At 35.9% G+C, this 24,431-nt stretch overlaps 2 protein-coding genes across 7 annotated transcripts in view; both read left to right on the forward strand.

The window, feature by feature from the left end:
• The window catches only part of ksr1a (kinase suppressor of ras 1a), an 85,833-nt gene extending 64,688 nt beyond the window's left edge, over nt 1-21,145 (forward strand). For 3 of the 6 annotated variants that reach the window (XM_087271195.1, XM_087271194.1, XM_087271191.1), the window contains exons 8-20: nt 1,441-1,502; nt 1,597-1,706; nt 2,043-2,211; nt 5,127-5,168; nt 7,707-7,755; nt 7,843-7,906; nt 9,762-10,249; nt 10,722-10,818; nt 11,473-11,606; nt 14,853-14,984; nt 15,069-15,204; nt 16,777-16,910; nt 19,887-21,145. In XM_087271195.1, the coding sequence (XP_087127321.1) occupies nt 1,441-1,502; nt 1,597-1,706; nt 2,043-2,211; nt 5,127-5,168; nt 7,707-7,755; nt 7,843-7,906; nt 9,762-10,249; nt 10,722-10,818; nt 11,473-11,606; nt 14,853-14,984; nt 15,069-15,204; nt 16,777-16,910; nt 19,887-19,893 (1,624 nt within the window). In that variant the 3' untranslated portion in view covers nt 19,894-21,145. Of the gene's footprint in view, nt 1-1,440; nt 1,503-1,596; nt 1,707-2,042; nt 2,212-5,126; nt 5,169-7,706; nt 7,756-7,842; nt 7,907-9,761; nt 10,250-10,721; nt 10,819-11,472; nt 11,607-14,852; nt 14,985-15,068; nt 15,205-16,776; nt 17,185-19,886 lie in introns of those variants that run through there. The other 3 variants (XM_087271193.1, XM_087271192.1, XM_087271190.1) reach the window with 1 other exon arrangement.
• Nucleotides 1-24,431, forward strand: part of cuedc1a (CUE domain containing 1a) — a 529,149-nt gene that overhangs the window by 100,162 nt on the left and 404,556 nt on the right. The window lies entirely within an intron of this gene.

Genomic DNA, 24,431 nt, shown 5'->3' on the forward strand with positions numbered 1-24,431 from the left:
GGTATTTTAAATTTGTTTTAAATGTTTTGAGTAAGTTTCTCTTTTTTTAAATGTCTTTATAGCATTTTGTGAGCATATCTTGGAGATCATTACATGTTTTTAATTGTGAAAATATTTTTAAGACAATTAATAACATTATTTATGATTTTACTTTAAAATACATTAAAATCAGCATTATATGTAGATTTACTATAAAAAAAACTAAATAATTATCGAACACATCATGTTTTTTCCCTTGGAATAATATTTCTAAATGAGCTGTTGACATGGAATTAAAGCAGATTTGGGGAAAAACCAAACAATACAAACATAAAAATAAAATAAGACAAAACAAATCTCGAAAATGAGTTATGTGTAAATATGTGTGAAATGACACAAGGAGAAAGTACTGCACTACTGAAACGTATTTAATACTTTATATGAAAGGCTTTTTTTGGTGATGGCAGCTTAAAGACACCTCTCATATGGAAAATGAAGTCACATGAAATAAGTTTTTTCACAAAATCTTAATGGTTCTGTGGCTCTTGTCTGTCAAATCTGATCTTTAATTTGTATTTTATATTGGATTCAAGTCAGGTGATTGGCTAGGCCATTTTACAGCTTGATTTTTCTTTCTCTGAAAGCATTTGAGAGTTTCCTTGGCTGTGTTTTGGATCATTGTCTTGTTGAAATGTCCAGCCTGGTTTCATCTTCATCCTCCTGCTAATGTAGATGTTGGACTGAAGCAGCTGATATTCATTTACAATAAGGAAGAGCAGAGGGCTGCTGAAGAACTACTGAGAGATTTCAGCTGCTGTCTGGGCTTTCACTGCCTTCCTACACCTCCCTTTCTTTTTGTCTGAGTCATTTCATTTTATTATGCATAACTTCATTTGTAAACTAATTACACTTGTTTTCTTTGCGTATATGGATTTCTTTGGTTGTTACCAACATCCAGGGAAGTCAACGGCACATTTAGAAAAATAGCATCCACTGAGTCACAGCAACTAGAAAATGTATTTAACGTTATTCACATCAAATCATTTCACAAGAAAAAATTGCAAATAGCCCCCTATGAACTCTTAATGGCAATAATCAAAAATTGCATAGTATTTGCATAGTAACACTGCAGACTTATGGTAATGGTTAAATATTTATTAAGATTTTTCACAATGATTATAATATGTAATTATTTAATAAATATATTGATATTATTATTATTATTATTATTATAGTTTAAAAAATCTGTATGTAAAATTAGCATTTATCTATTAAGTTTTATTTTTTACTACCGTTACATTTATAATATTGTTTTTTAAATCTTTTTTTAGACCCGGAAATGTCCTTGACAAGTTTTTTTGAGATGTAATCAAGCAAACCACACTTAAAAACCAGCATGTTTGTGTTTTCAGTCGTCTAAATGCATATCACTCAATCACATGTGAACGTTTCTTCTGGTAGATTAAAGTGTCACAACAAATGCACTAAAGAAGCTCCACCATGCAGAATTTCCTTCCTGCCCAGTAAGATTCTCTTATCTTTCGGTTACATATTAAGACAACAATTGTCATAGATTGTACATAGTTCAAATACATATTTTCTGTCTATGTCCCTCAGTCACTAAGATTCGCAGGACCGAGTCTGTGCCCTCAGACATCAACAATCCCGTAGACCGTCCACCTGAAGCGCCACAGTTTGGGACTCTACCGAAGGCAATCACAAAGAAGGTACCGTCGACAATCTGATGAAATATATTCAGTTGAAGTCAAAATGATTAGCCCACCTGTGAATTTAGTTTCTTTTTTAAAAAAAATTACAAATGATGTTCAACAGAGCAAGGAAGTTTTTTTTTCCTATAATATTTTTTTTTTCGGGAGAAAGTCTTATTTGTTTTATTTTGGCTATAATAAAAGCAGTTTTTAATTTTTTTGAACCCTTTAAGGTCAAAATTTTTAACCCCTTAAGCAATATTTTTTTCTATTGTTTACAGAACAAACCACTGCTATCCAATGACTTGCCTAACTTGTCAAAACAGAAATTTCAGTATGGCTTCTCTCTTACAGGATCAGCCGCCGGTACTGAATCAGCTTGACTCCAGCAGTAATCCGTCCTCCACCACCTCCTCCACACCGTCCTCTCCTGCCCCTTTCCAGCAGAGCAACCCGCCCAGTGTGACTCCACCGCCAAACCCCTCACCAAAAGGCCACCGGGACAATCGCTTCCACTTTCCAGGTAAACTACCTTAAACACTAGCTGGGAATGCCAAAATTCAACTAGAAAAGAAATCAAAACTACTTTTATTATAGCCAAAATAAAACAAATAAGACTTTCTCAAATCACTTGGGCCCAATCCCGATTCTACCCCTTACCCCTTCCCCTTAACCCTACCTCTCGTTTTTCACATTCCCGTGAAGGGCTAGGGGTGTCCCAATTCGCTTTAGCTTGAAGACATAGGACTAAGGGAAAGGGGTAAATAGCCCTTCGAATGAAGATTTTTCAGGACCACACTCGAAACCAAGGGGTAAGAAAATTTCCCAGAATACACCAGCCACAAAAGCAGGATCACAGCACCCGGAAGTAAGGAGATCCACAAATTATTATTTTTTGTCATTATTATGAATTTTTACAACAAACAAGCACATGTTTTAATATATTCATAAGTGCGTTCATGTTTTATCATCATGCTTAAAAAAAAACCGCTAAAATAAATTTTTTTTAGAAATTTTTACGATCCATAATCATAACTCATGTATAGCTGTCCCACAACATTTTGACACTCGAATACCCTGTCAGTAATGTCTAGTGGCTGGGAATAAGCTTTTCACAGTGTCTACTATAATGTTAAAGTTGTTTTTGGTGTGTTTACATAGATTAATATGGCCACTGTGTAAATGCACAGTACAGTTATGAGCTTATTGCCACATTAGATCATTATGATAGCTTAATATATACCTTCAATGATTTCCTGAAGAAAAATACCCAAAAATAACACAACTGGAATAACCACAGCAGTTACGATCGTCGATCTCGTATGGAGCAAGAGACTGCGATGATATATGATGACATGTGCAGGTGTTGTAGTGCTGTCCCAATTCTTAGGGGTAAATTTGAAAGCCCTCCCCCTTCACTATCGATTTTAAGGACCAAGGGGAAGGGGTACAAAAATAGAATTGGGATTGGGCCTTAATTGCTAAAAGGTGTTATGCTTTCTTTTCACCCATGTCAAAATTCACATAGTAATCCCTTAAAGATGCAGAATGTAATGCTAATAATGTGAGTTTAAATGCTGTTTTAGATGACATTTATTGCTGTACTACTGAAAGCAGCAGCAGATAGTTCACCTCAGATCTTGAAAATAAAATAAACCGTTTGAAATTGAACTTTATGGATTTAGCATGTACATTTAATAATGTTAAAGAGCTTGTTTATTACAGCCGTGCCTGGAACTTACAATATGCATTACTTTGGAGACATGATACACATACAGGCAGTCAGACCTGATGTGCCCAGCACTTATAATTTGCATTACTTTGGATAAATGATACTGCCTCTTACACTCTTACGCCTGTTTCACACCGCAAGCGTCAGCGGCGCGTGAGCAGAGCGTGAGCAGCGCGTGTGTTTTCGGCGTCCATGTTAACAGATTAGAGCTTTCATACCGCACGCAGCAGCAGCGCGTCAGAGCTAGGCGTGAGCGTCGCCGAAGCAACAGTGCAGCGATAGTTTCGGCGCTGGGTCTATTTTTGACGCGCTGCTCACACTCAATTAAAGTGACAGTGCATTGATAATGACCAAAACACATTGAATGACAGTAAAAAGTTGCAATTTTACCCAATAAATGCATTAATAATGTCAAATGGTTTATATATAGTCATTCAAAAGAACTTAAAACGATTAAAAACGGCAACAAACATTTATTTAGGCCCAAACTACAAAACCAAATGTAAAACAATTTTAGTATCAGTTTTGCTTAAGTTGCACACTAGTGTTGTAGGAGAGGGGAAATAGAATATTTACGGGATTTGTAGTCCATAGCGAAGTGTATTGTGGGTAGTGTAGTTCGACACGCATGCTGGATTATGTGAGCTCGCTGTGTTCTGTGTAGCTGAGCAGAGGAAGAAAGTTTTAATCGGCTTTGTTTTATGTTCACTCGAGTTATTCCTACCGGGAGCTGTTTGCTCCGTGAATCTGACAACACGAAAATAAGTAAAAGAATGGCATGCATTGGTTACTTTTGTCCGTCTCATCCTCTGCACGAGCATGAATTAACGAGCTGTTTTTCTGCCGCTGGACATCACTGAAGCGGAGAAAGTAACACTAGTTTGATCATGTATAAATATCATTATAACTATATTGTATAAATATGATAACTAGTTCTACAGCAACATGATAATCAAAAAACAAATGACACGATATCACAGGCGATTGTCTTCTGACTGTAGACACTTCTCATATAAGTTAGATTGAGAAGCATACAGTACTATTTGATCTATAAAATTTGTAAAATAAACATTTGCAGGTTAAAGAAAAAGCATAGGAGGAGCTTTGGTGCAGATGAAAAGTTTAAAAAGTGTATTTGTATATAGAGAGACATGGATAACTAGATAGAATAGACAGAGATAGGTTGATCTCTGCAGCAGCTGCCGAAGAGCTGTGCGCTGCAGACGCAGCTGGTGTGAAAGGCAAACGCCTGCGTGCTGCTACTGCTCGACATACGCGCTGCTCACGCTCTGCTCACGCGCCGCTGACGCTTGCGGTGTGAAACGTTACACATAGGCAGTCAAACCCGCTCCCTCAGAATACATTTTACAATGTAAAAACATAATTTATACATTTATAGAAATTTGTAATCTTTCATCTGCAATGAGGATGATCACAACAGGACAAAAATACTACTTATTATAAATATTCAGGGGCACCTATAGGTTACCCCTCTTTCAAAATTTGAAAAAAGTCAATAAAATTCACAGGAGAGCGAATAATCGTGGCTTCAACTGTAGCTGTAATATTCCTGGAGAAATGAAAGCTGATATTCAGGACTGCATGTTGCTCTGACTCAACACAAAGCATTATGGGACATCACCTCTAACCTCTGTCCACTTCCTGTCTGTCTTTCTCTCTTCCTGTCTTCATCCTCTGCGCCAAAGCTGCCTGTTATTTTCAGCATCGACAGCAGTTTATCTTCCCTGGTGAGTTTCAGAGTCTGCAGTCTCCTTCATGTCTCATATAATGATGTCCAGGATCCAGTGAGGCGACTTTTTTGTAAACATTTTCATGAGGGAATTATTTCAGTGCTGTTGTTCAGCTAATGGTAATTTAATATAATAGAATACAATTTATTAGTATCGCCTCTCAGCAAGAAGGTTGCTGGTTCGATCCCGGCTAGGCCAGTTGACATTTCTGTGCGGTGCTTGCACGTTTTCCTCATGTTGGCGTGGATTTCCTCTGGGTGCTCTGGTTTCCCCAACAGTTCAAAGACATACGCTATAATATAATATAATATAATATAATATAATATAATATAATATAATATAATATAATATAATATAATATAATATAATATAATATAATATAATATAATATAATATAATAAAATATAATATAATATAATATAAAATAATATAATATAATATAATATAATATAATATAATATAATATAATATAAAATAATATAATATAATATAATATAATATTCATAAAATTTTCCTTCAGCTTAGGCTCTATTTTAGACCATCAACCACCAACTATCCCAGCAAATATTTTAGCGTATCCTCTTTCAGCTGCAACCCAGTACTGGGAAACACCCATACACTCTCACATTAGGGCCAATTTAGTTTACCCAATTCACCTAAAGTGCATGTCTTTGGACTGTGGGGGAAACTGCAGCACCCGGAGTAAACCCGTGCCAATACGAGGAGAGCATGCAAACTCATCACAGTAATGCCAACTGGCCCAGCCGGGACTCAAACCAGCAACCTTCTCACTGTGAGGCAAAAGTGCTACCCACTGAGCCAATGTGTCACCCTATAATATAATAAATTAAAAAATAAATATATATATATATATATATGCATGGTTATTGCAGCGAGTGTACATGGGTACGCAGTACATTCTGACAGTGTTTTTTTGTGTTTAACCTATTCTTAAATGAGTATTTCAAAATATTTATACAAATATTTAAAGGATTTAATGGATTAATTGACAATTAATTAAATTGCGTCCTTATTAAAGGACGCAATGTACAAAAAAGATCAGTTGTAATAATTTAATTAATTAGTTTTTCCCATTATTATTTACATAAAATACAATTTCATACGAAGATCTTTTATTACAAAAATCAAATTAACCAAAAACAGTAGTAGTATTTGCATTAGTAGTAGTTGTCATAACAGTTGTAGTAGTAGTAGTCATTGTAGTAATCGTTGTCGTAGTAGTTGTCGTCATAATAGGTAGTAGTAGCAGTAGTAGTCATTGTAGTAGTATTTTTAACATTTTTGTAGTTATAAAAGAGAAATAGAAAAGTAGACTAAATGTAATTTTAAACAACATTTATATAAAAAAAAAAACAAGTAAATTAACCAATTAACTAAAAACAGTAGTAGTAGTAGTAGTAGTAGTTGTCATAGTCCTAGTAATAATAGTCATAGTAGTAGTTGTAGTAGTAGTTGTTGTAGTAGTAGTAGAGTTCGTTTTTAAACTAAAGCTGTTAAAAATGTTTATGTTAAATAAAATAATGCTGAAGTTAAATTACAAATATCAGATTTAACAGTTCAATCATAAAAAACGTAATAATAAAAAGTAATAATTCAATTAATTCAATTAATGAATCCATATACAGGTATAAATAAAGATTAGCAGTAATAATATAGTTCATCCATTTTGCCCAATATTGTTCACATTATCTACAAACTAAAGCAATGTTATTATCAAAGAACAAAAACACTAGTAGTGAAATAAAATGATTATACTTTTTTATTGCATAATAGATGCACAAAAAATTACCAATTTTAATGAATCATTTTTTAAAGGTAAGTGGTTGCAAACAATTGATATGGGATGAGTTTAAACACAAATTTAATTTAGAAATGTTCAACTTAATTTGTTTGTATAAATTCAGCCCATATCAATTGTTTGCAACCACTTACCTTTAAATAATTTGCTAAATCCAATGAATCATTTTTTCCAGTGTAGTAAACTAAATATTTTTTGTTCTGTAAGAAAAAAATGTGTCTGTTCTTTCTTTATTTTTTTGTCGGGTCTGCAGTGAACTGAAGTGAACTCCTAAAATAATACAAATCATAGCACAGCCTGAAGTGTAGTCTTTTGCATGTTTTGCATGCTGAGGTTTATTCTGGTTTTGCTGGAGAGTGAATTGCTTGTGAGTTGAGCTGCCCCCTGCTGGTGATTTATGGCACTGCATGTTATGTCAAACAATAATAATAATATCAGTAAATGCTCATAAAGAAATAATTATTGTGCATTGTAAAAAAAAAAATACAGGGTTCCACACAATTCACTTATGTTGCTAAAACACAAATCGATTAATTTAACGTAACAAATTTAAATTGATTGAACATAAAACAATAAAGTTGTCCCAAAAGAAATCAAGAATTGTGTTTTTTCAGCTCATTTTAATTAAGTAGTTTGAACAAGCAGCAAAATCATTTTTTGAGTGTATGTGTTGTTTCAAATGCAATGAGTTGATCAATATTTCCGTTTTGCTTTAGATGTGTGCAGTTCCAGCATCCTTCACTCAGATGGACTTCCAGACACAGTGTAAGTGACTGAAATGTAATGCTGCTTATCATAAAATGCATTTCTGTATATTCTGCTTTCAGTCACTAGTGTTTCTTTTCTGCATAGTAATGAGATTGATCCGTCAGTGGAAGAGATGCACGCAGAACAAGATGAGGAAGATGACCGAGAGGTGGGATGCGTGTGGATCATTCAGAGTCAACACATTGTCATATTTTCATTTCTAAATTGTGAAGTTTATAGATTTAAAAAAAGAGAGATAGTTTTCTTAATAACAAAAATGCGAGTAATTATTTAAAAAAACAACAACTTAATTTTCACATTTTATGAAAAATATTAACTGTTAAACGAAATAATTCTAAAATAAAATATCATAATTAGTACATTGCAATTTAAAAACGAGAAATGTTGAGGACACCATTCATTTATTCATTTACTTTCAGCTTAATCCCTTATTTATCAGGGGTCGCCACAGCGGAATCAACCGCCAACTATGCTGGCAAATGTTTTACTCAGCGGATGCCCTTCAAGCCACAACTCAGTACTGGGAAACACCCATACACTCTCACATTAACTCACACATAAACTACAACCAATTTTGATCATCCAGTTCACCTTAAAGCGCATATGTTTGGACTTGTGGGGGAAACCAGAGTACCTAGAGGAAACCGATGCCATCAGAGGGAGAAACTTCACAATATTATATATTTAACTTGACTGAGTTTGTCTTAATATATATATTACTGGATTTGTATTTTTTCTTTATACTTTTTAAATTGCATTATTATGGTTTTGGGTTCAGGGTTTATTGAAAGTTTTTTTTTTTATTCTCGAGAAGTGTCTCATTATTTCTGTTAAACTATTACTACTAACTACTAAACCTAAAATGGTTTATATATATTTCCCAAATGATGTTTAGCAGAGCAAGGACATTTTCACAGTATGTCTGTTAATGTTTTTTCTTTTGCAGAAAGTCTTAATTGTTTTATTTCGGCTAGAATAAAAGCAGTTTTTATTTTTTTAAAAATCATTTTAAGGTGAAAATTGTTAGCCCCTTTAAGCAATTTTTTTTGTAAGTCTACAGAACAAATCATCATTATACAATAACTTGTCTAATTACCCAAACCTGGCAAGTTAACCTAATTAACATAGTTCAGCCTTTACATGTCACTTTAGGCTGTATAGAAGTGTCTTGAAAAAAATCTAATCAAATATTATTTACTGTCATCATGGCAAAGATAAAATAAATAAGTTATTAGAAATAAGTTATTAAAACTATTATGCTTATAAATGTGTTAAAAAAATCTGCTCTCCATAAAGCAGAAACTAAGGGAAAACATAAACAGGTCAGGGGCCGGGGGTGGGGGTTGAGGCTAATAATTCAGGAGGATTAATAACTCTGACTTCAACTATTAACATACTGTATAACGGCATATAAAAAGTATTTAGGAATGCATTAACAAATTAAAAACTAAATTAAAACTCACAAAACCATCAATCAAATGAACAAATGAATAAAATTTATAGCAAATTTAAAAGAAACACTCTTTTCACAGTCCCATAGAAGTAAACAGCTGGGTTTTACCATTGTTTAATCTATTCAGCCGATCTTTGGGTCCTGCGGGAGCACTTTTAGCTTAGCTTAGCATAGATTATTGAATCGGATTAGACCATTAGCATCTCAGAGTCAAAAGCCTTAAATAGAAAAAGGTGTGGCAAAACGTTTTATTTAAAAAAAAAAAATTATGCTAATGGTCAAATTCGATTCTATTAACTATGCTAAGCTAAGCTAAAAGTGCTCCCAACATACCTGAAGATCAGCTGAATGGATTGAGGACATGTGAAACACTTGAGTGTTTCTTTAAAAATAGCATTGGAATAAAATATATATGATTATTTATTACAGTTGATCTCCAGGTCTGGGGTTATCACTTTTTGCTTTGCTTAGCCTAGATTACTGAATTTACTATAATAAACTTGTTAGTAGTGCTGAGAAAAATTTGAATGGTTTGCTTTCTTTCTTCCAGGAACTGGAAGAAGAGGAAGAGGAGGAACTGGAAGCCGAGGAGGACGAGGAGGAAGAAGTGGCAGTGGAGGAAGAAGATGAGGAGGAAGAGCTTGAAGATGAAGAGGATCTCGAGGATCTAAACGGTGGCTCAGAAGGAGAGTGTGAAGGAGACGAGCTGGACGACCTGCCGAGCGCTCGAGGGGGCCACTGGAAGGGCCCAATCTCCCGAAAGGCCAGCCAGACCAGCGTGTACCTGCAGGAGTGGGACATTCCCTTCGAGCAGCTAGATCTGGGAGAGCTCATAGGGAAGGGCCGCTGGGGGCGTGTTCACCGTGGCCGCTGGCACGGGGAGGTGGCCATCCGGCTGCTGGAAATCGACGGAAACAACCAGGACCACCTGAAGCTCTTCAAGAAGGAGGTGATGAACTACAGGCAGACGCGCCATGAGAATGTGGTGCTCTTCATGGGAGCCTGCATGGCACCTCCACACCTCGCCATCATCACCAGGTAATGGAGCAGAAGGGGCTGCTGGAGATTGTTTTGGTTAGAGCTGGGCGATTTAAAGCAGTGTTTCCCAACCCTGTTCCTGAAGGCTCACCAACAGTAGTAGTAGTTCTAGTAGTAGAGTGAATCTTTGAGTTTTTTTTTTTTTTTATCCAAACCATTTTCCCAAAATATGTGTCAAAGTAAGGTTTGTCACCAAAAATCATTCTGCTAGCTGAAACTGAAAATTTTATGGCCAGAACCCCCTTAGAGTGGATGGAAATACCCCCAACAGTACATAAGGATTAAAAGGGTCTTAAATTTGACTTGGTGAAAACTGCAGAAACTCTGGGATAAAAATGTTGACTTCTTTTTACTTGGCGCGTTTCACTTTAACACTGGCCTTTGTGCAAGTGAACATAAAAACTCAAAAATTCTCAAAAGTGCAAATGTGCTGAAATCATACTCTTCACCTAGAAAACATGTTTCTCTACAGCTTCTGCAAAGGCCGGACGTTGTATTCTGTCGTGAGGGACACAAAGAACACACTGGACATCAATAAGACTCGGCAAATCGCACAGGAGATTGTGAAGGTAGCGTTCATGGTTATATGTACAGTTGAAGTCAAAATTATTAGCCCCGCTTTGAATTACTCTTTTTTTTTTTTTTTTAAATGTTTCCCAAATGATGTTTAACTGAGAGAGGAAATTTTCACAGTATTTCCTATAATATTTTTTCTACTGGAGAAAGTCTTATTTGCTTTATTTTGGCTAGAATAAAAGCAGTTTTTCCTTTTTTAAAAACCATTTTGAGGTCAAAATGATTAGTCCCTTTAAGCTATATATTTTTTGATAGTCTACAGAATCGATAGACTACCATCGTTATACAATAACTTGCCTAATTACCCTAACCTGCCTAGTTAACCTAATTAACCTAGTTAAGCCTTTAAATGTCACTTTAAGCTGTATAGAAGTGTCTTGAAAAATATCTAGTCAAATATTATTTACTGTCATCATGGCAAAGATAACATAAATCAGTTATTAGAAATGAGTTATTAAAACTATTATGCTTAGAAATGTGTTAAAAAAATTCTCCATCTTTGAACAGAAATTGGGGGAAAAAATAAACAGAGGGGCTAATAATTCAGAGGGGCTAATAATTCAGGAGGGCTAATAATTCTGACTTCAACTGTACTTTTATTAGGTATCTGAGTGAGTGTGAAAAACTAAAGTCTGCTTGTGTTTTAGGGAATGGGCTACCTTCATGCTAAGGGCATCGTTCACAAGGACCTTAAATCCAAAAATGTGTTTCACGACACAAACAAAGTCGTCATCACTGACTTCGGCCTCTTCGGGATCTCTGGAGTGGTTCAGGAGGGACGGTAAGTGACTATGTTGAGGTGTGCTCTCATTGATCTCAAATTACGGTCTCAAATTTATTTAATAATAATGCCTTGCACATGTATGTATTTTATTATTTTATTTTAAACAAACATTATGAATGACCAACAGAATGCTACTTGGTTTAAATGTGCCTTCTGGTTTGTCTATAGCTAAACTGTTGACAATAGAGATGTCACTACAGGCAAATTAGCCTTTATTGATAATTTTGGCCCTTAAATGTCCTCATCAGCTGCTCTTACGTACATCAGATTCAGTTTCATTCATATCTGTATTCTCAAGGTTTTCAAAGGGATAATTTCATACAGAATTTGCCTGATTATATACACCATTTTATTCTTCAACAATTTGTGAGTCCTGATTTAACAGAAAAAAACATTTGTAAAAACTGACTTTAATGCCAAAAAATGAAACAAGAGTTTTAAATCTGCTTTCATTCAATGTTACGATATTATAAATATATGAAAATTAGCACATATCTAATCATTAATATTTAATTAATTGCTCATTAGCATATTTAAATATAACAAAATATTTTTTTTCAATTCCTAATGTAATCAATCACCTGCAGTGTGTTGTCTTAAAGCAGGGGTGCCCTGAAGGGCCGGTGTCCTGCATATTTTAGTTCCAACCCCAATTGACCCTTTTGCTAAGCCACACCCGAAAACCACCACACACCAATCGTGGCTTAGCAATCATAAGATTTGTGCATATGGATTGTGCAAATCAGATACCCGGTATCCTAAAAACGTTTGGACAGGGTGGTGGAATTTTTTCCCTTGCAAAAAGCAGATCAAGCTGTGTGAGGGGCCGTAAAAGCAGCACAATCCAGTCATATTTCCATCTGTCTCAAGTTACGAATATTTGGATTACATATAAACAGAACAAAACAGAGATGTGATCACAAACTGAGCACTGAACTGAAGCGTCTATATACTTCACCCGCAGCTGTTTTTAAGTCATTTATTCCCCTTGTGCCCATGTCAGAGCTACAATTCACCAATGTCTAGTCAGTCTTTTAGAAATGTAGTCATTGGTGACGACGTTATACCGGGTTAGTGTCTGCTTTTATATTTGGTGTCAGATTAATATTTGCTGGTAGGAAAAATCAATTTTTTCACTTCAGCTATTTATACTTGGATTTGCATCATTTTTTAAACTGCAAATTAGAATAGAAACTGTATAAAAAGCACACAAACATATAGTTATAGGTACTGTACATTGTTATGGGTCAATAATGCTAATATGCAGGGTCAGATTAACCATTGGGCATTATGGGCACAGGACCAGGGGCCCATGCGCACTTGGGGCCCCTGCGAGGGGGGTAAAGGCTGATTTTTGGGTGTCTATTTAGGCTAAGTGCAAATGACACACCTCATTGGAATAAACTAGCTGAGTGATTCCCGCCCATCACCGTTTGATTGACAGAGACAACATAACTAAAGAGCGCAGCAGCCAACAGCATGAGTGGTTTAGCTCGTAAAGCGCATGGCAACATGTTTTGATGTGATCCGGTTCGAATCCACCGTCTGATGAACACGTTCTTCATCTTTCCCTTACTACATATCAGACAAGACAAGACAAGACAAGTAGAAATCATTAATAAGTGTGTGTATTATGGAGGACTCAGATTCATAGAACTGGATTGGAAAGGTGTTATATCCAAATCATATGCATTATAAGTTTGTAGAAGTTGTACATTAAAAATACCCTTAAATATAATTTTAGGTACTGCTTCAGTGAACTTGAACAAGTATATTAAAATGCATTCATTTTCACTAGTTGTATTAGTATATTTTTTTCAAAGTGTGCTTTAAATGCTTTAATATAAGTTAAATCTTTGTAGACTAGAAATATGTGTACTATATCATTTATTTTAAAAATGTAGGCAATACATTATAGATTAAATAAAAAAAACATATATATTATATTAATCTTATTTTTTATTCAACTATAGGGGTGCGGCCAGGTAGGAGGCCTACAAGACATTGTGACAAGGGGCCTCTGAATTTCTTAATCCGGGCCTGCTAATATGTGGCACAAATCCATCAATTTCCCCTTTCTGGCTGTTCTTTCTTTGAATAAATTATGTTCATTCATAAAACATGCACTGTCTATGCGTGTTTCCTCGTCGGTTAGTAACTCTGTATTTCATTGCACAAAATTAGTCTATCAGGATTTTAGGCAAAAAAATTGAGAATCATGATTTAATTTATTATTATTAGATTACTTTTTAATTTCACCAATTTTGTGATGCATAAACTAAGCTGTTGAATGGTCAGCATATGAGGCAGCTAGGCTTTAGCCTAAATTTTGAATAAATTATTTTCTAATCGGTTGCGTATTATGTCGTGAATATGCCCCTGTAATGCATACTGCCAGGCACGAAAGCTTGACAGGCGTAACAACAGTAACTAAGGAGGGTGTGGCTGAGCGAAAAGTCAGTTAGACACACCTGAACCAACTTGTTAAGCTCTTTCTAGGTATACTAGAAACTTCCAGGCAGTTGTGTTGAAGGAAGTTGGAGCTAAACTATGCGGGAACACTCCATTTCTTTTGGAAATAGGCTCATTTTACAACTCTCCTAGAGTTAAACAGTTAAGTTTTACCATTTTTAAATCTATTCAGATCTCTACTCTGGCGGGAGCACTTTTAGCTTATTTTAGCATAGATCACTGAATCAGATTAGACCATTAGCATCTCACTCAAAATTTTCAAAAAAGAGTTTATAATGTAAAGCTTGACTTTACTGTAGTTACATTATGTACTAAGACCGACGGAAATCAAAAACGTATTCCTTTCTAGGCCAATATGGCTATTTTCAGGCGCTGCATAATATCATTGCGCCTGCTGCAGCCGTAGTGCTGCAGCAAAGTTCTTTGATTAATACGCTGGAATGAGAGAATAGTTCCTAGCCATATCGGCCAAGAAAACAGCAAATTTCCATCGTTCTTAGTACAAATTGTAAATGTAGAAGAGTCAAGTTTTTAATAGGAAAATTCTAAAAACTTTTTTTTTTTAAATTTGAGCAAGATGCTAATAATCTAATCCGATTCAATGATATATGCTAAGCTAAGCTAAAAGTGCTCCCTCAAGACCCAAATATCATCTGAATGGATTTAAAGTGGTAAAACTCTTCTATTTAAATTTAGAGGAACTGTAAAATGAGCCTGTTTCCAAAAAAAGTGAAGTGTTGCTTTAACAGGACTGCTTTATTTTCCTTCCAGACGTGAGAACGAGCTGAAGCTTCCTCATGGATGGATCTGTTATTTGGCTCCAGAAATTGTGCGTAAAATGAGTCCTGGAAACAATGAGGACAGACTTCCGTTTTCGAATGCTGCTGATGTTTACGCGTTCGGGTGAGCGGTATATCATTTTCTTCAATCTTGTGTTGTCCTGGGCGGAGCAGCACTGACCTGAGACCTGTATCTGCTCTGTTTTAGCACCATCTGGTATGAGCTGCAGGCGCGGGACTGGCCCATCACCAGTCAGCCTGTGGAGGCCACCATCTGGCAGGTGGGCAGCGGAGAGGGCATCCGTAGGGTCCTGGCAGAGATCAACCTGGGTAAAGAGGTCACGGTGAGTGCTGGGATTTAAATATGTCTATTATATGATGCGTAATCAGCGGGAGGGTGTAGAAATGACACTAATACACTCTTTATGCCAAGAGTCAAACCTAGGAAGAAAATAATGTAACTTAACTGCTACACTGTAAACAGTAGGAGTAATAATAATAATAATAATAGTAACAATAAATACAAATAATAATAAAAAAAGTGGCAAAATAATAATACATTACTGGTGTAAAATATTATTTATAAAATGTTTTTGATTGGTTATTATTTGAAGGACATTAAAGGTATAATATATCAAATAAAAATAAATGTAAATGGTAACACTTTCTCATTATAGCTCTTTTTACAAGATGTAAAATAAGTCTCTGATGTCCTTAGAGTGTATATGTGATGTTTTCGCTCAAAATAGTCCACAAATAATGTTTTATAACTCTTTGAAACTTCCTCTTTAAGGCTTTCATCTTAATTTTGCCATTTTGGGGACTGTCGCTTTAAATTCAAATTAGACTGTTTATTTCAAAAGTGTCCGGAGCTACAAATGCCTGTGTGTCAGCATAGTGGCAGACATACCTGCCAATACTCCCGTTTTTCCCGGGAGTCTCACATATTTGAGACCCATCTCCCGCCACCCTCCTGTTTTGTTTTATCTCCTGGAAAACTCCAGTAATTTTACCCCGCCCCTGGTTCTCAGCTTTTTGGTATAGTCTGTAACAACCCTGGGTCGCCAACTTTGGTATAGTATTCGATTGTAGTGGCCTCCCGAGACCCATTTCATAATAGTTACACCACAGTACAGTTACTAGTCGGTCCTCAACTGTGTTATTCAGACAAACACACACCGCATTCCACCCTGCGCGACCAAAAACCTCCCTTCCAAGCATTTCTAAACCATATTGTTGTTTCATAACATCTAATTTTTCACAAGGTGGGTAATTAGCCCAACGCTCAACCCCCAACCTGGAGGACAAAGACATACACACATACACTATAGACAATTTAGCTTACCCACTTCACCTATAGCGCATGTCTTTGGACTTGTGGGGAATCGGGAGCACCCGGAGGAAATCTACGAGAACACAGGGAGAACATGCAAACTCCACACAAAAATGCCAACTGACCCAGCCGGAGCTCGGACCAGCGACCTTCTTGCTGTTAGGCAAAAGCGCTACACTTTGCGCCCCCATGCTGGCCTAATTTTAAGGCTTAATTAGGTTAATTATGTCTTTAGACAACAGTGGTTTGTTCTGTTACCAATCAAGAAAGAAAATGTTAAGGGGGCTAATAATATTAATCTTACAAATTGTTTTTAAAACTGCATTTATTCCAGCCAAACTAAAAAAAATAAATACTTTATTCAGAAAATAAAAATATTATAGGAAATACTGTGAAGATTTCGTTGCTCTGTTAATTATCACTTGGTAAATATTTGAAAAAGAATTTAGATTTCACGGCAGAGCTGGTAAAAATTTTGCCTTCAACTGCACATGTATAAAGGATACAGAATAAGGGTTGTTACCTTATAATTGGGTCAGAATGAGTTCTGAGTCTGATTGCTGGATTGCTGTCTGTCCCACAGGAGATTCTGTCCGCCTGCTGGTCGTATGATTCTCGTAACCGGCCCGCGTTCACTCATCTGGCAGACATGCTGGAGAAGCTGCCCAAACTGAACCGGCGTCTGTCTCACCCAGGACACTTCTGGAAGTCTGCAGAGTACGTAACATAGAAATTGCACACTGGACAGAGAGGACACTGCAAACACAACCTCTGACACACCAAAGTGTAAAAGTGTGGCTCATTTGGTTCTGGGTTACTTCCTCCCAGACCTTCGCTTTGCTAAGGGAATTTTTAGCCTCTTTACTAAAATAATTTTTATTAATAATTTCAGATAAACTGATGACAACGCACTGTAGATTATAAATTCATTGGAATAATTATTCTGTAATAATACAATAAGTTGTATGACATTAAAATCAGTTGAATTGTTGTTTATTTAATTATAAACACTGCATTTTAGTCAATATTTTAAATATTTCCTTCAATTATAGTATTAATTATGCTAAATATTGAAATAATTTGATTACTCTGTGTTGTTATTGATAAAAAAGAGTTAATATTCATTTATCTATGTAAATAATTAATATTAAATAAAACTAAAGTAGTTTAACAAACAAGCAAACAAACATAAACTGTATAGTGCACTTCAACACATCCTCTCTCAACTTTGATTTCCTCTCCTAGTGCACTGTAAATTAACAGTTTGTTTATTTACACTTTTAAATTGCATTATGGGATTTTGATCTTTCCTCCATTGACTTTTGATGTTGAAAATATTGAAACGTTACTTTTATGGACATTTTTTTGTCGATTGAAGTTTATATTTTGTTATGTATTTTTATTTTTTTTTGTTTGTGTTGTTAATTACTGTAACAAAACCTGGTAATAACCTGGCTGTACTTTTTGTGTAATTTTACAGATTATATATATATATATATATACATACATACATACATACATACATACATACATACTGGGCCGGCACGTCCATAGAGGCGACCTAGGCGGCCGTCTAGGGCGGCAGAATAGAGAGGGCAGCGTCCCCGACACTACCCACCGCGCCCTCAGTTACATCCGCGTCTAGGGCGGCAAAATAGAGAGGGCGGCGTCCACGACAGCTCAACGCCCCCTCTTTGACGTTAAGGGTTGATGGCAGTCTTACCATCCTTTTTCTAGAGCGGCAGTTCATCTTGTTCTGGCCCTGTATATGTATACTGTGTGTGTGTGTGTGTGTGTGTGTGTGTGTGTGTGTGTGTGTGTGTGTGTGTACATACATATATACATATACACACACACACCATTCACAAATCTCATTCATTTATTGTCTTTTCGGCTTAGTCCCTTTATTAATCTGGGGTCGCCACAGCGGAATGAACCACTTATCCAGCATATGTTTTACGCAGCGGATGCCCTTCCAGCTGCAACCCATTAGTGGGGAAACATCCATACACACTCATTCACACACATACACTACTGACAATTTAGCTCACCCAGTTCACCTATACCACATGTTTTTGGACTTGTGGGGGAAACTAGAGCACCCGGAGGAATAAAAACATAAAACGTATACCGAAATAGTTGACGGTTCATTCCACTGTTGCAACCCCTGATAAATAAGGGACTAAGCCTAAGGAAAATGATATCAAATGAAAATGATGGTATAATGAAAATGATGATATAATAACGGTCCAACAATTAGTACATCCAAATTCATGTTAGAGAAACAACTAAAACTGCATCAAATTTAGTAGTTTATTGCAATATTTAGCTTAAAATTAAAGCTGTTATCCTTCTATTTCTAAAAATGTTCAGTGATTAAAATATTAGTTTAATAAAAATTTTAAACAATCTGTTTTGTTGAAATTCACCAAAATACATTGGCTAAGTTTACTGAGAAATGAATAAAAATATGAATTTTGAAAATAGGGTATACTCATTTATGCTGAGCGCTGTATATATGCAGGCCTAATATTCTACTTAATAATAATAGATTGATTGTGATGATTTTTTAGGGGAGTACATTAAATATAATCAAACTAATTACAAGCAGAGATATAGAGCAAATATACCATTGAAGGAGTGTAACAGTAAACAGGTACAGATAATCACATGTACAATACATTTTTCATTGTTTAAATAATTAAATATGATTAATCCTTGTTAAAGCTACAAACATAATAATTCATTGTGCCCAAATTCTCTAAATTTGCTTAAAATATTTTACACGGGCCTTGAAAACACAAGCAATTGATAAACTTTCACTTTATTATGGTTTTTTTAACTGAACTTTAACTTTATTAACTGAAAAGACTCTAAAATTCTACATAATTCTGAGTCCACATTGCATGTCCTGTAATGTGACACATTTATTCACACGTTGTGATATCGATGCTAAAACGATATATTCATTCATTTTCTTTTCGGCTTAGTCCCTTTATTAATCCGGGGGCGCCACAGCGGAATGAACCGCCAACTTATCCAGCTTTTTTTTTTTTTGCAGCGGATGCCCTTCTAGCCGCAACCCATCACTGGGAAACACCCATACAGTCTTGCATTCACAAACATACACTTCTCAATTCATCTATAGCGCATGTCTTTGAACTGTGGGGGAAACCGAAGCACCTGTAGGAAACGCACGTAAACATGGGCAGAACATGCAAACTCCACACAGAAATGCCAACCGATCCAGCCGGGGCACGAACCAGCAACCTTCTTGCTGTGAGGCGAGAGCGCTACCTACTGAGCCACCGTGTCGCCCCAAAACTATATATTGTGCAGCTTTAATATACATAATGTGTGTGTATTATTTCTTATACAATATATAGTTTCAAACCACAGGACTAAAATGTCAATAAAGCTCGATTTGTTAAACTACACAGTTGAATTTTCAACATCAAGAGTCAACAGAACATCCCATGATGCAATTCACACCTGTAAATAAATGTAAAACACCTTGAATCACACACAAAAACTCAATGTAAACTTAAATCAATGTATAGTTTTTACTGTGTGTAAACTCCTAACCTCAGACGTCTCAGTTTCTCTCTCTAACCTGCTTCTCTTTCTGTCTTCTGTTTTTATGTATATATGTATGTGTGTGTGTGTGTTTGTTTTTCTTCTGTGGTTGTATAGGTTGTAGCCGCGTGCCTGAAACATGAGCAATGCAAAACACAAACCCGGCTCTGCCTTGCATGCCTGCTGAAAGCCTGACCTCTACTGGACTTACAAACTAACACGGCCTGCTCTTCCATCTCTGACTTTCTCTGAGTCCTGTGTGTGTTTGAGGACGAGAGACTGACCTGGCAACGCAGACAACAAAACTCTTTGCCTTTTTTCAAACTCCTACTCCTGATATTATTCTTATTATTTTTCTGAGTGTGTGACTGGTTCTCTTTCCCCTCTCACTCGTGACGCATTTCTCATCAGATTGGATTCAGTGACACTTCAATGCAGAAGTTCTCCTTCTCTCGCTCTTTCTCTACCCCTTCTTTCGTGGTCTTGGTGCCTCTTAGTCCTGTGCGACATGCGCTGATTCTGTCTCCGATGGGCTCGTCTGGTTCATGCTAACACACTTTTAGTTGTCACACTTCCTCCACGGAGACTGCTAGTAGCTGTTTTCCTTCACAAATGCTGATGTTCTTGACGGAAAGTTGTCGAGCTGTGAGGGTCCAAACAAGTGTGAGCCCTTTCTGAGTACTGATTGCAAAAATGAGCCAAAGAGAAGCGTGTATGTCTTCTCGCCTGACGATATACAGTGTCCTCTGCTAGCATCGGCACGTATTGGTAAATATGAGCAAAGAAAAATGATATGTGTTGTTGAGCCTTGTGAAATTTTGCTCTGAATATTAACATTGAGAGCAAACAATTGCAAACACAGCACAGTTTTTGACTTTTATAATTAGGTATTAACTAGAGATAAAATTGTTAAATATGCTGTGAAATGCTCATTCTTTTTCAAATATTAATTATTTACAAATAATTAAAACTTCCCAAGTGCTGTTTAATGGAAAGACTTTTATTTCAACACGTTTTTAAACAATAGTTTTATTAGGTAATGTCTAATAACTAATTTATTTTGTCTTTCCTATGATGACAGTATATAATATTTTACTATATTTTACAAGATTCTACCCAGCAGACACACAAAGTCATAAGAAGTTAATATTAGGTTAGATTTAGGTCGCCAGCGTCTAAGGACAATGTTATTTTGACGTTTAATAACGACGTCAAATGACGTTGATATTTGGTTGATTTTAAGTTGTGTTGGAAAGTGACCAAAATACAACGTCGAACCAACATCTTAAACCATCGTCAAACACATATTTATTTGTTAAGTATGGCAACCAAAGTCTGACATATAATAGACGTCACATTGGTAACATTTACACAACGTCAAGCTGTAACATTATGGACGTTGATATTTGGTTGTTTTGAAGTTGTGTTGGAAAGTGACCAAAGTCCAACATCGAGCCAACATCCTAAACCATTGTCATGTCGAAGTTAAATACTGACTTTTATTTGTCAGGTATGGCAACCAAAATATAACACCTGATAGACGTCATATGGGTAATGCCTACACAACGTCAAGCTGTAACAACATTAGACATTGATATTTGGTTGATTTTAGGTTGTGTTGGAAAGTGACCAAAATCCAACATCGAACTAACATCTTAAACCAACGTCAAATACTGACATTTATTCGTCAGGTATGGCAACCAAAGTCCAACATCTGATAGATGTCACATTGGTAATGCTCACACAACGTCAAGCTGTAACATCATTGGACGTTGATATTTCGTTGTTTTGAAGTTGTGTTGGAAAGTGACCAAAGTCTAACATCATGCCAACATCTTAAACCATTGTCATATTGAAGTCAAATACTGACTCTTATTCGTCAGGTATGGCAACCAAAATCCAACGCCTGATAGACGTAATAATAGTATTGCCTACAAAACGTCAAGCTGTAACATCATTAGACGTTGATATTTGGTTGATTTTAGGTTGTGTTGTAAAGTGACCAAAATCCAACATTGAGCCAGCATCTCGAACCAACGTCATATCGACGTCAAATAGTGACATTTATTTGTGAAGTATGGCAACCAATATCCAACATCTGATAGACGTCATATTGGTAATGCCTACACAATGTCAAGCTGTAACATCATTAGACGTTGATATTAGGTTGTTTTTCGGTTGTGTTGGAAAGTGACCAAAGTCCAATGTCGAGCCAACATCTTAAACCAACATCATATCGATGTCAAATACTGACATTTAGTCGTCAGGTATGGCAACCAAAATATGGCGCCTGATAGACGTCATATTGGTAATGCCTACACAATGTCAAGCTGTAACATCATTAGACGTTGATATTTGGTTGATTTCTAGGTTGTCTTGGAAAGTGACCAAAATCCAACGTCGCGCCAATATGTTAAACCAACGTCATGTTGACATCAAATACTGACATTAATTCGTCAGGTATGGCAATCAAAATCCATCTAATAGACGTCATATTGGTAACATCCACAAAACATCAAGCTGTAACATCATTAGACATTGATATTAGGTTGTTTTTCGGTTGTGTTGGAAAGTGACCAAAGTCCAATGTCGAGCCAACATCTTAAACCAACATCATATCGATGTCAAATACTGACATTTAGTCGTCAGGTATAGCAACCAAAATATAGCGTCGGATAGACGCCATATTGGTAATGCCTACACAATGTCAAGCTGTAACATCATTAGACGTTAATATTTGGTTGTTGATGTTTAGGTTGCGTTGGAAAGTAACTAAACTGCAACCTTTGTCCGATGTTTTACATTGACGTCAGCCTGACAATTTTCCATTCTAACCAAATTGCAACAATGTTGGGGTACAACCTCAATCTATTTTCATGTTGACGTCCTGTGCCTGATGGGTTGTGTTCAGCCTAAAGTGCAATTTAAAGGTTTCAAAAATGATTTTTTAAGGTGGCTAATATTGACATTAAATTAAAATGACATTAAATACAATTTTAAAATATGTAAAAAACAAAAAAAAAACTGCTTTTATTCCAGTGAAACAAAAAGAAGACTTTTTCAATAAAGACAGCAATGTTATAGGAAATACAGTGACTTTTTTTGCTCTTGCTCTTTTAACCCTTTGATGCACAAGCTATAAAATAGATATAGAGGAAATAAACTTAGACGGGTCACTTTAAACCCATGTAGTGCATCAAAGGGTTAAAAAAAAAAAGATGAAAAATTGTTCAGGATGGCTAATATTTTTTAACTGTACATTGCCATTGATTGCTAATGAACAATCAAGCTTTGTGTTAATATATTGAGCAAAATAGGAAAAGGTTCAACAATAAAAACTATTTTGTCACTTTTTTTGTCATATTTACCAGTAAAGCCAGTATTAGAATAGTAGTAGTACTAGTAGTAGTAGCGGGGGGCACTGTATGTGAATGATGAACCCAGCAGAAGTGTTTCTTAAGTGGTGTAAACATGAGCTCTCATGTGTGTTTGTGTGTAACGTGCGTGTTTGTAATGTTGTGTATGTGGAAGGTTGTGTGTTTGTCTGTTCTGTGAAAGACTGGATTTTGTGGTGGTTCGGAAATATCAATGACGATGTAAAATATTTATGTATAAATATGGTTTATTTATTGTACAGTCAATGAACAGAATTCTTTTAATATTTATATGGACATTTTATATGAATCTAAACAAATATATATACTGTAAATCATGACATTTTGAATAGGTACTGTTGTGCTATCCCAGATGTAAATAATCTTTATATTTTTTCATGTAAACAAAACAAACAAACAAAAACAAACTAAAAAAAATGCGGAAGCCTTTTTTAGAATGGGTCGATACATGTCCTGTACAGTCATATTTTTGTATTGCATGTGGCTACTGTACACAGTGTCTGTTCTCATCCTTGAAAGACAATAAAATTGAGCTTGTCACGTGTCAAATACAAACACTTTTCATTGCAAAGACAAGAACACAATGCGTTTGTGGTTATATTGCAGTCTGAATTCCTCATATTTCAAAACATTTCACCATTCTATGAAATTAAAATTCAGAAATTTAAAAATTAAGACTTTGTTTGCTGAACAAAATAAGGGAGTTTAGAAATATTAATTTGAAAGTTTGGCATCTCTCAGTTCTGGAAATGCGGATAATAGCCTCTAGGTGTCAGTGTTACACCGTCTCATACAGCTTCACACAACTGATAACGTACACTCACCGGCCACTTTATTAGGTACAGCTGTCCAACTGCTCCTTTACGCAAATTTCTAATCAGCCAATCACATGGCAGCAACTCAATGCATTTAGGAATGCAAACATGGTTAATATGATCCACTGCAGTTCAAACCGAGCATCAGAATGGGGTAGAAAGGTGACTTTGAACATGGCATGGTTGTTGGTGCCAGAGGGGCTGGTCTGAATTTTTCAGAAACTGCTGATCCACGCACAACCATTTACAGGGTTTACAGAGAATGGTCCGATAAAGAAAATAATCTAGTGAGCGGCAGTTCTGTGGTAGCAAATGCCTTGTTAATGCCAGAGGTCAGAGGAGAATGGCCAGACTGGTTGATAGAATACTGATAGAAATCCAATAGAGCACCTTTGGGATGTAGTGGAATGGGGGATTCACATTATAGATGTGCAGCCGACAAATCTGGAGCA

Source organism: Danio rerio, chromosome 10 (assembly GCF_052040795.2).
Source record: "Danio rerio strain M-AB ecotype USA chromosome 10, GRCz13ab, whole genome shotgun sequence".
Lineage (NCBI taxonomy): Eukaryota > Metazoa > Chordata > Actinopteri > Cypriniformes > Danionidae > Danio > Danio rerio.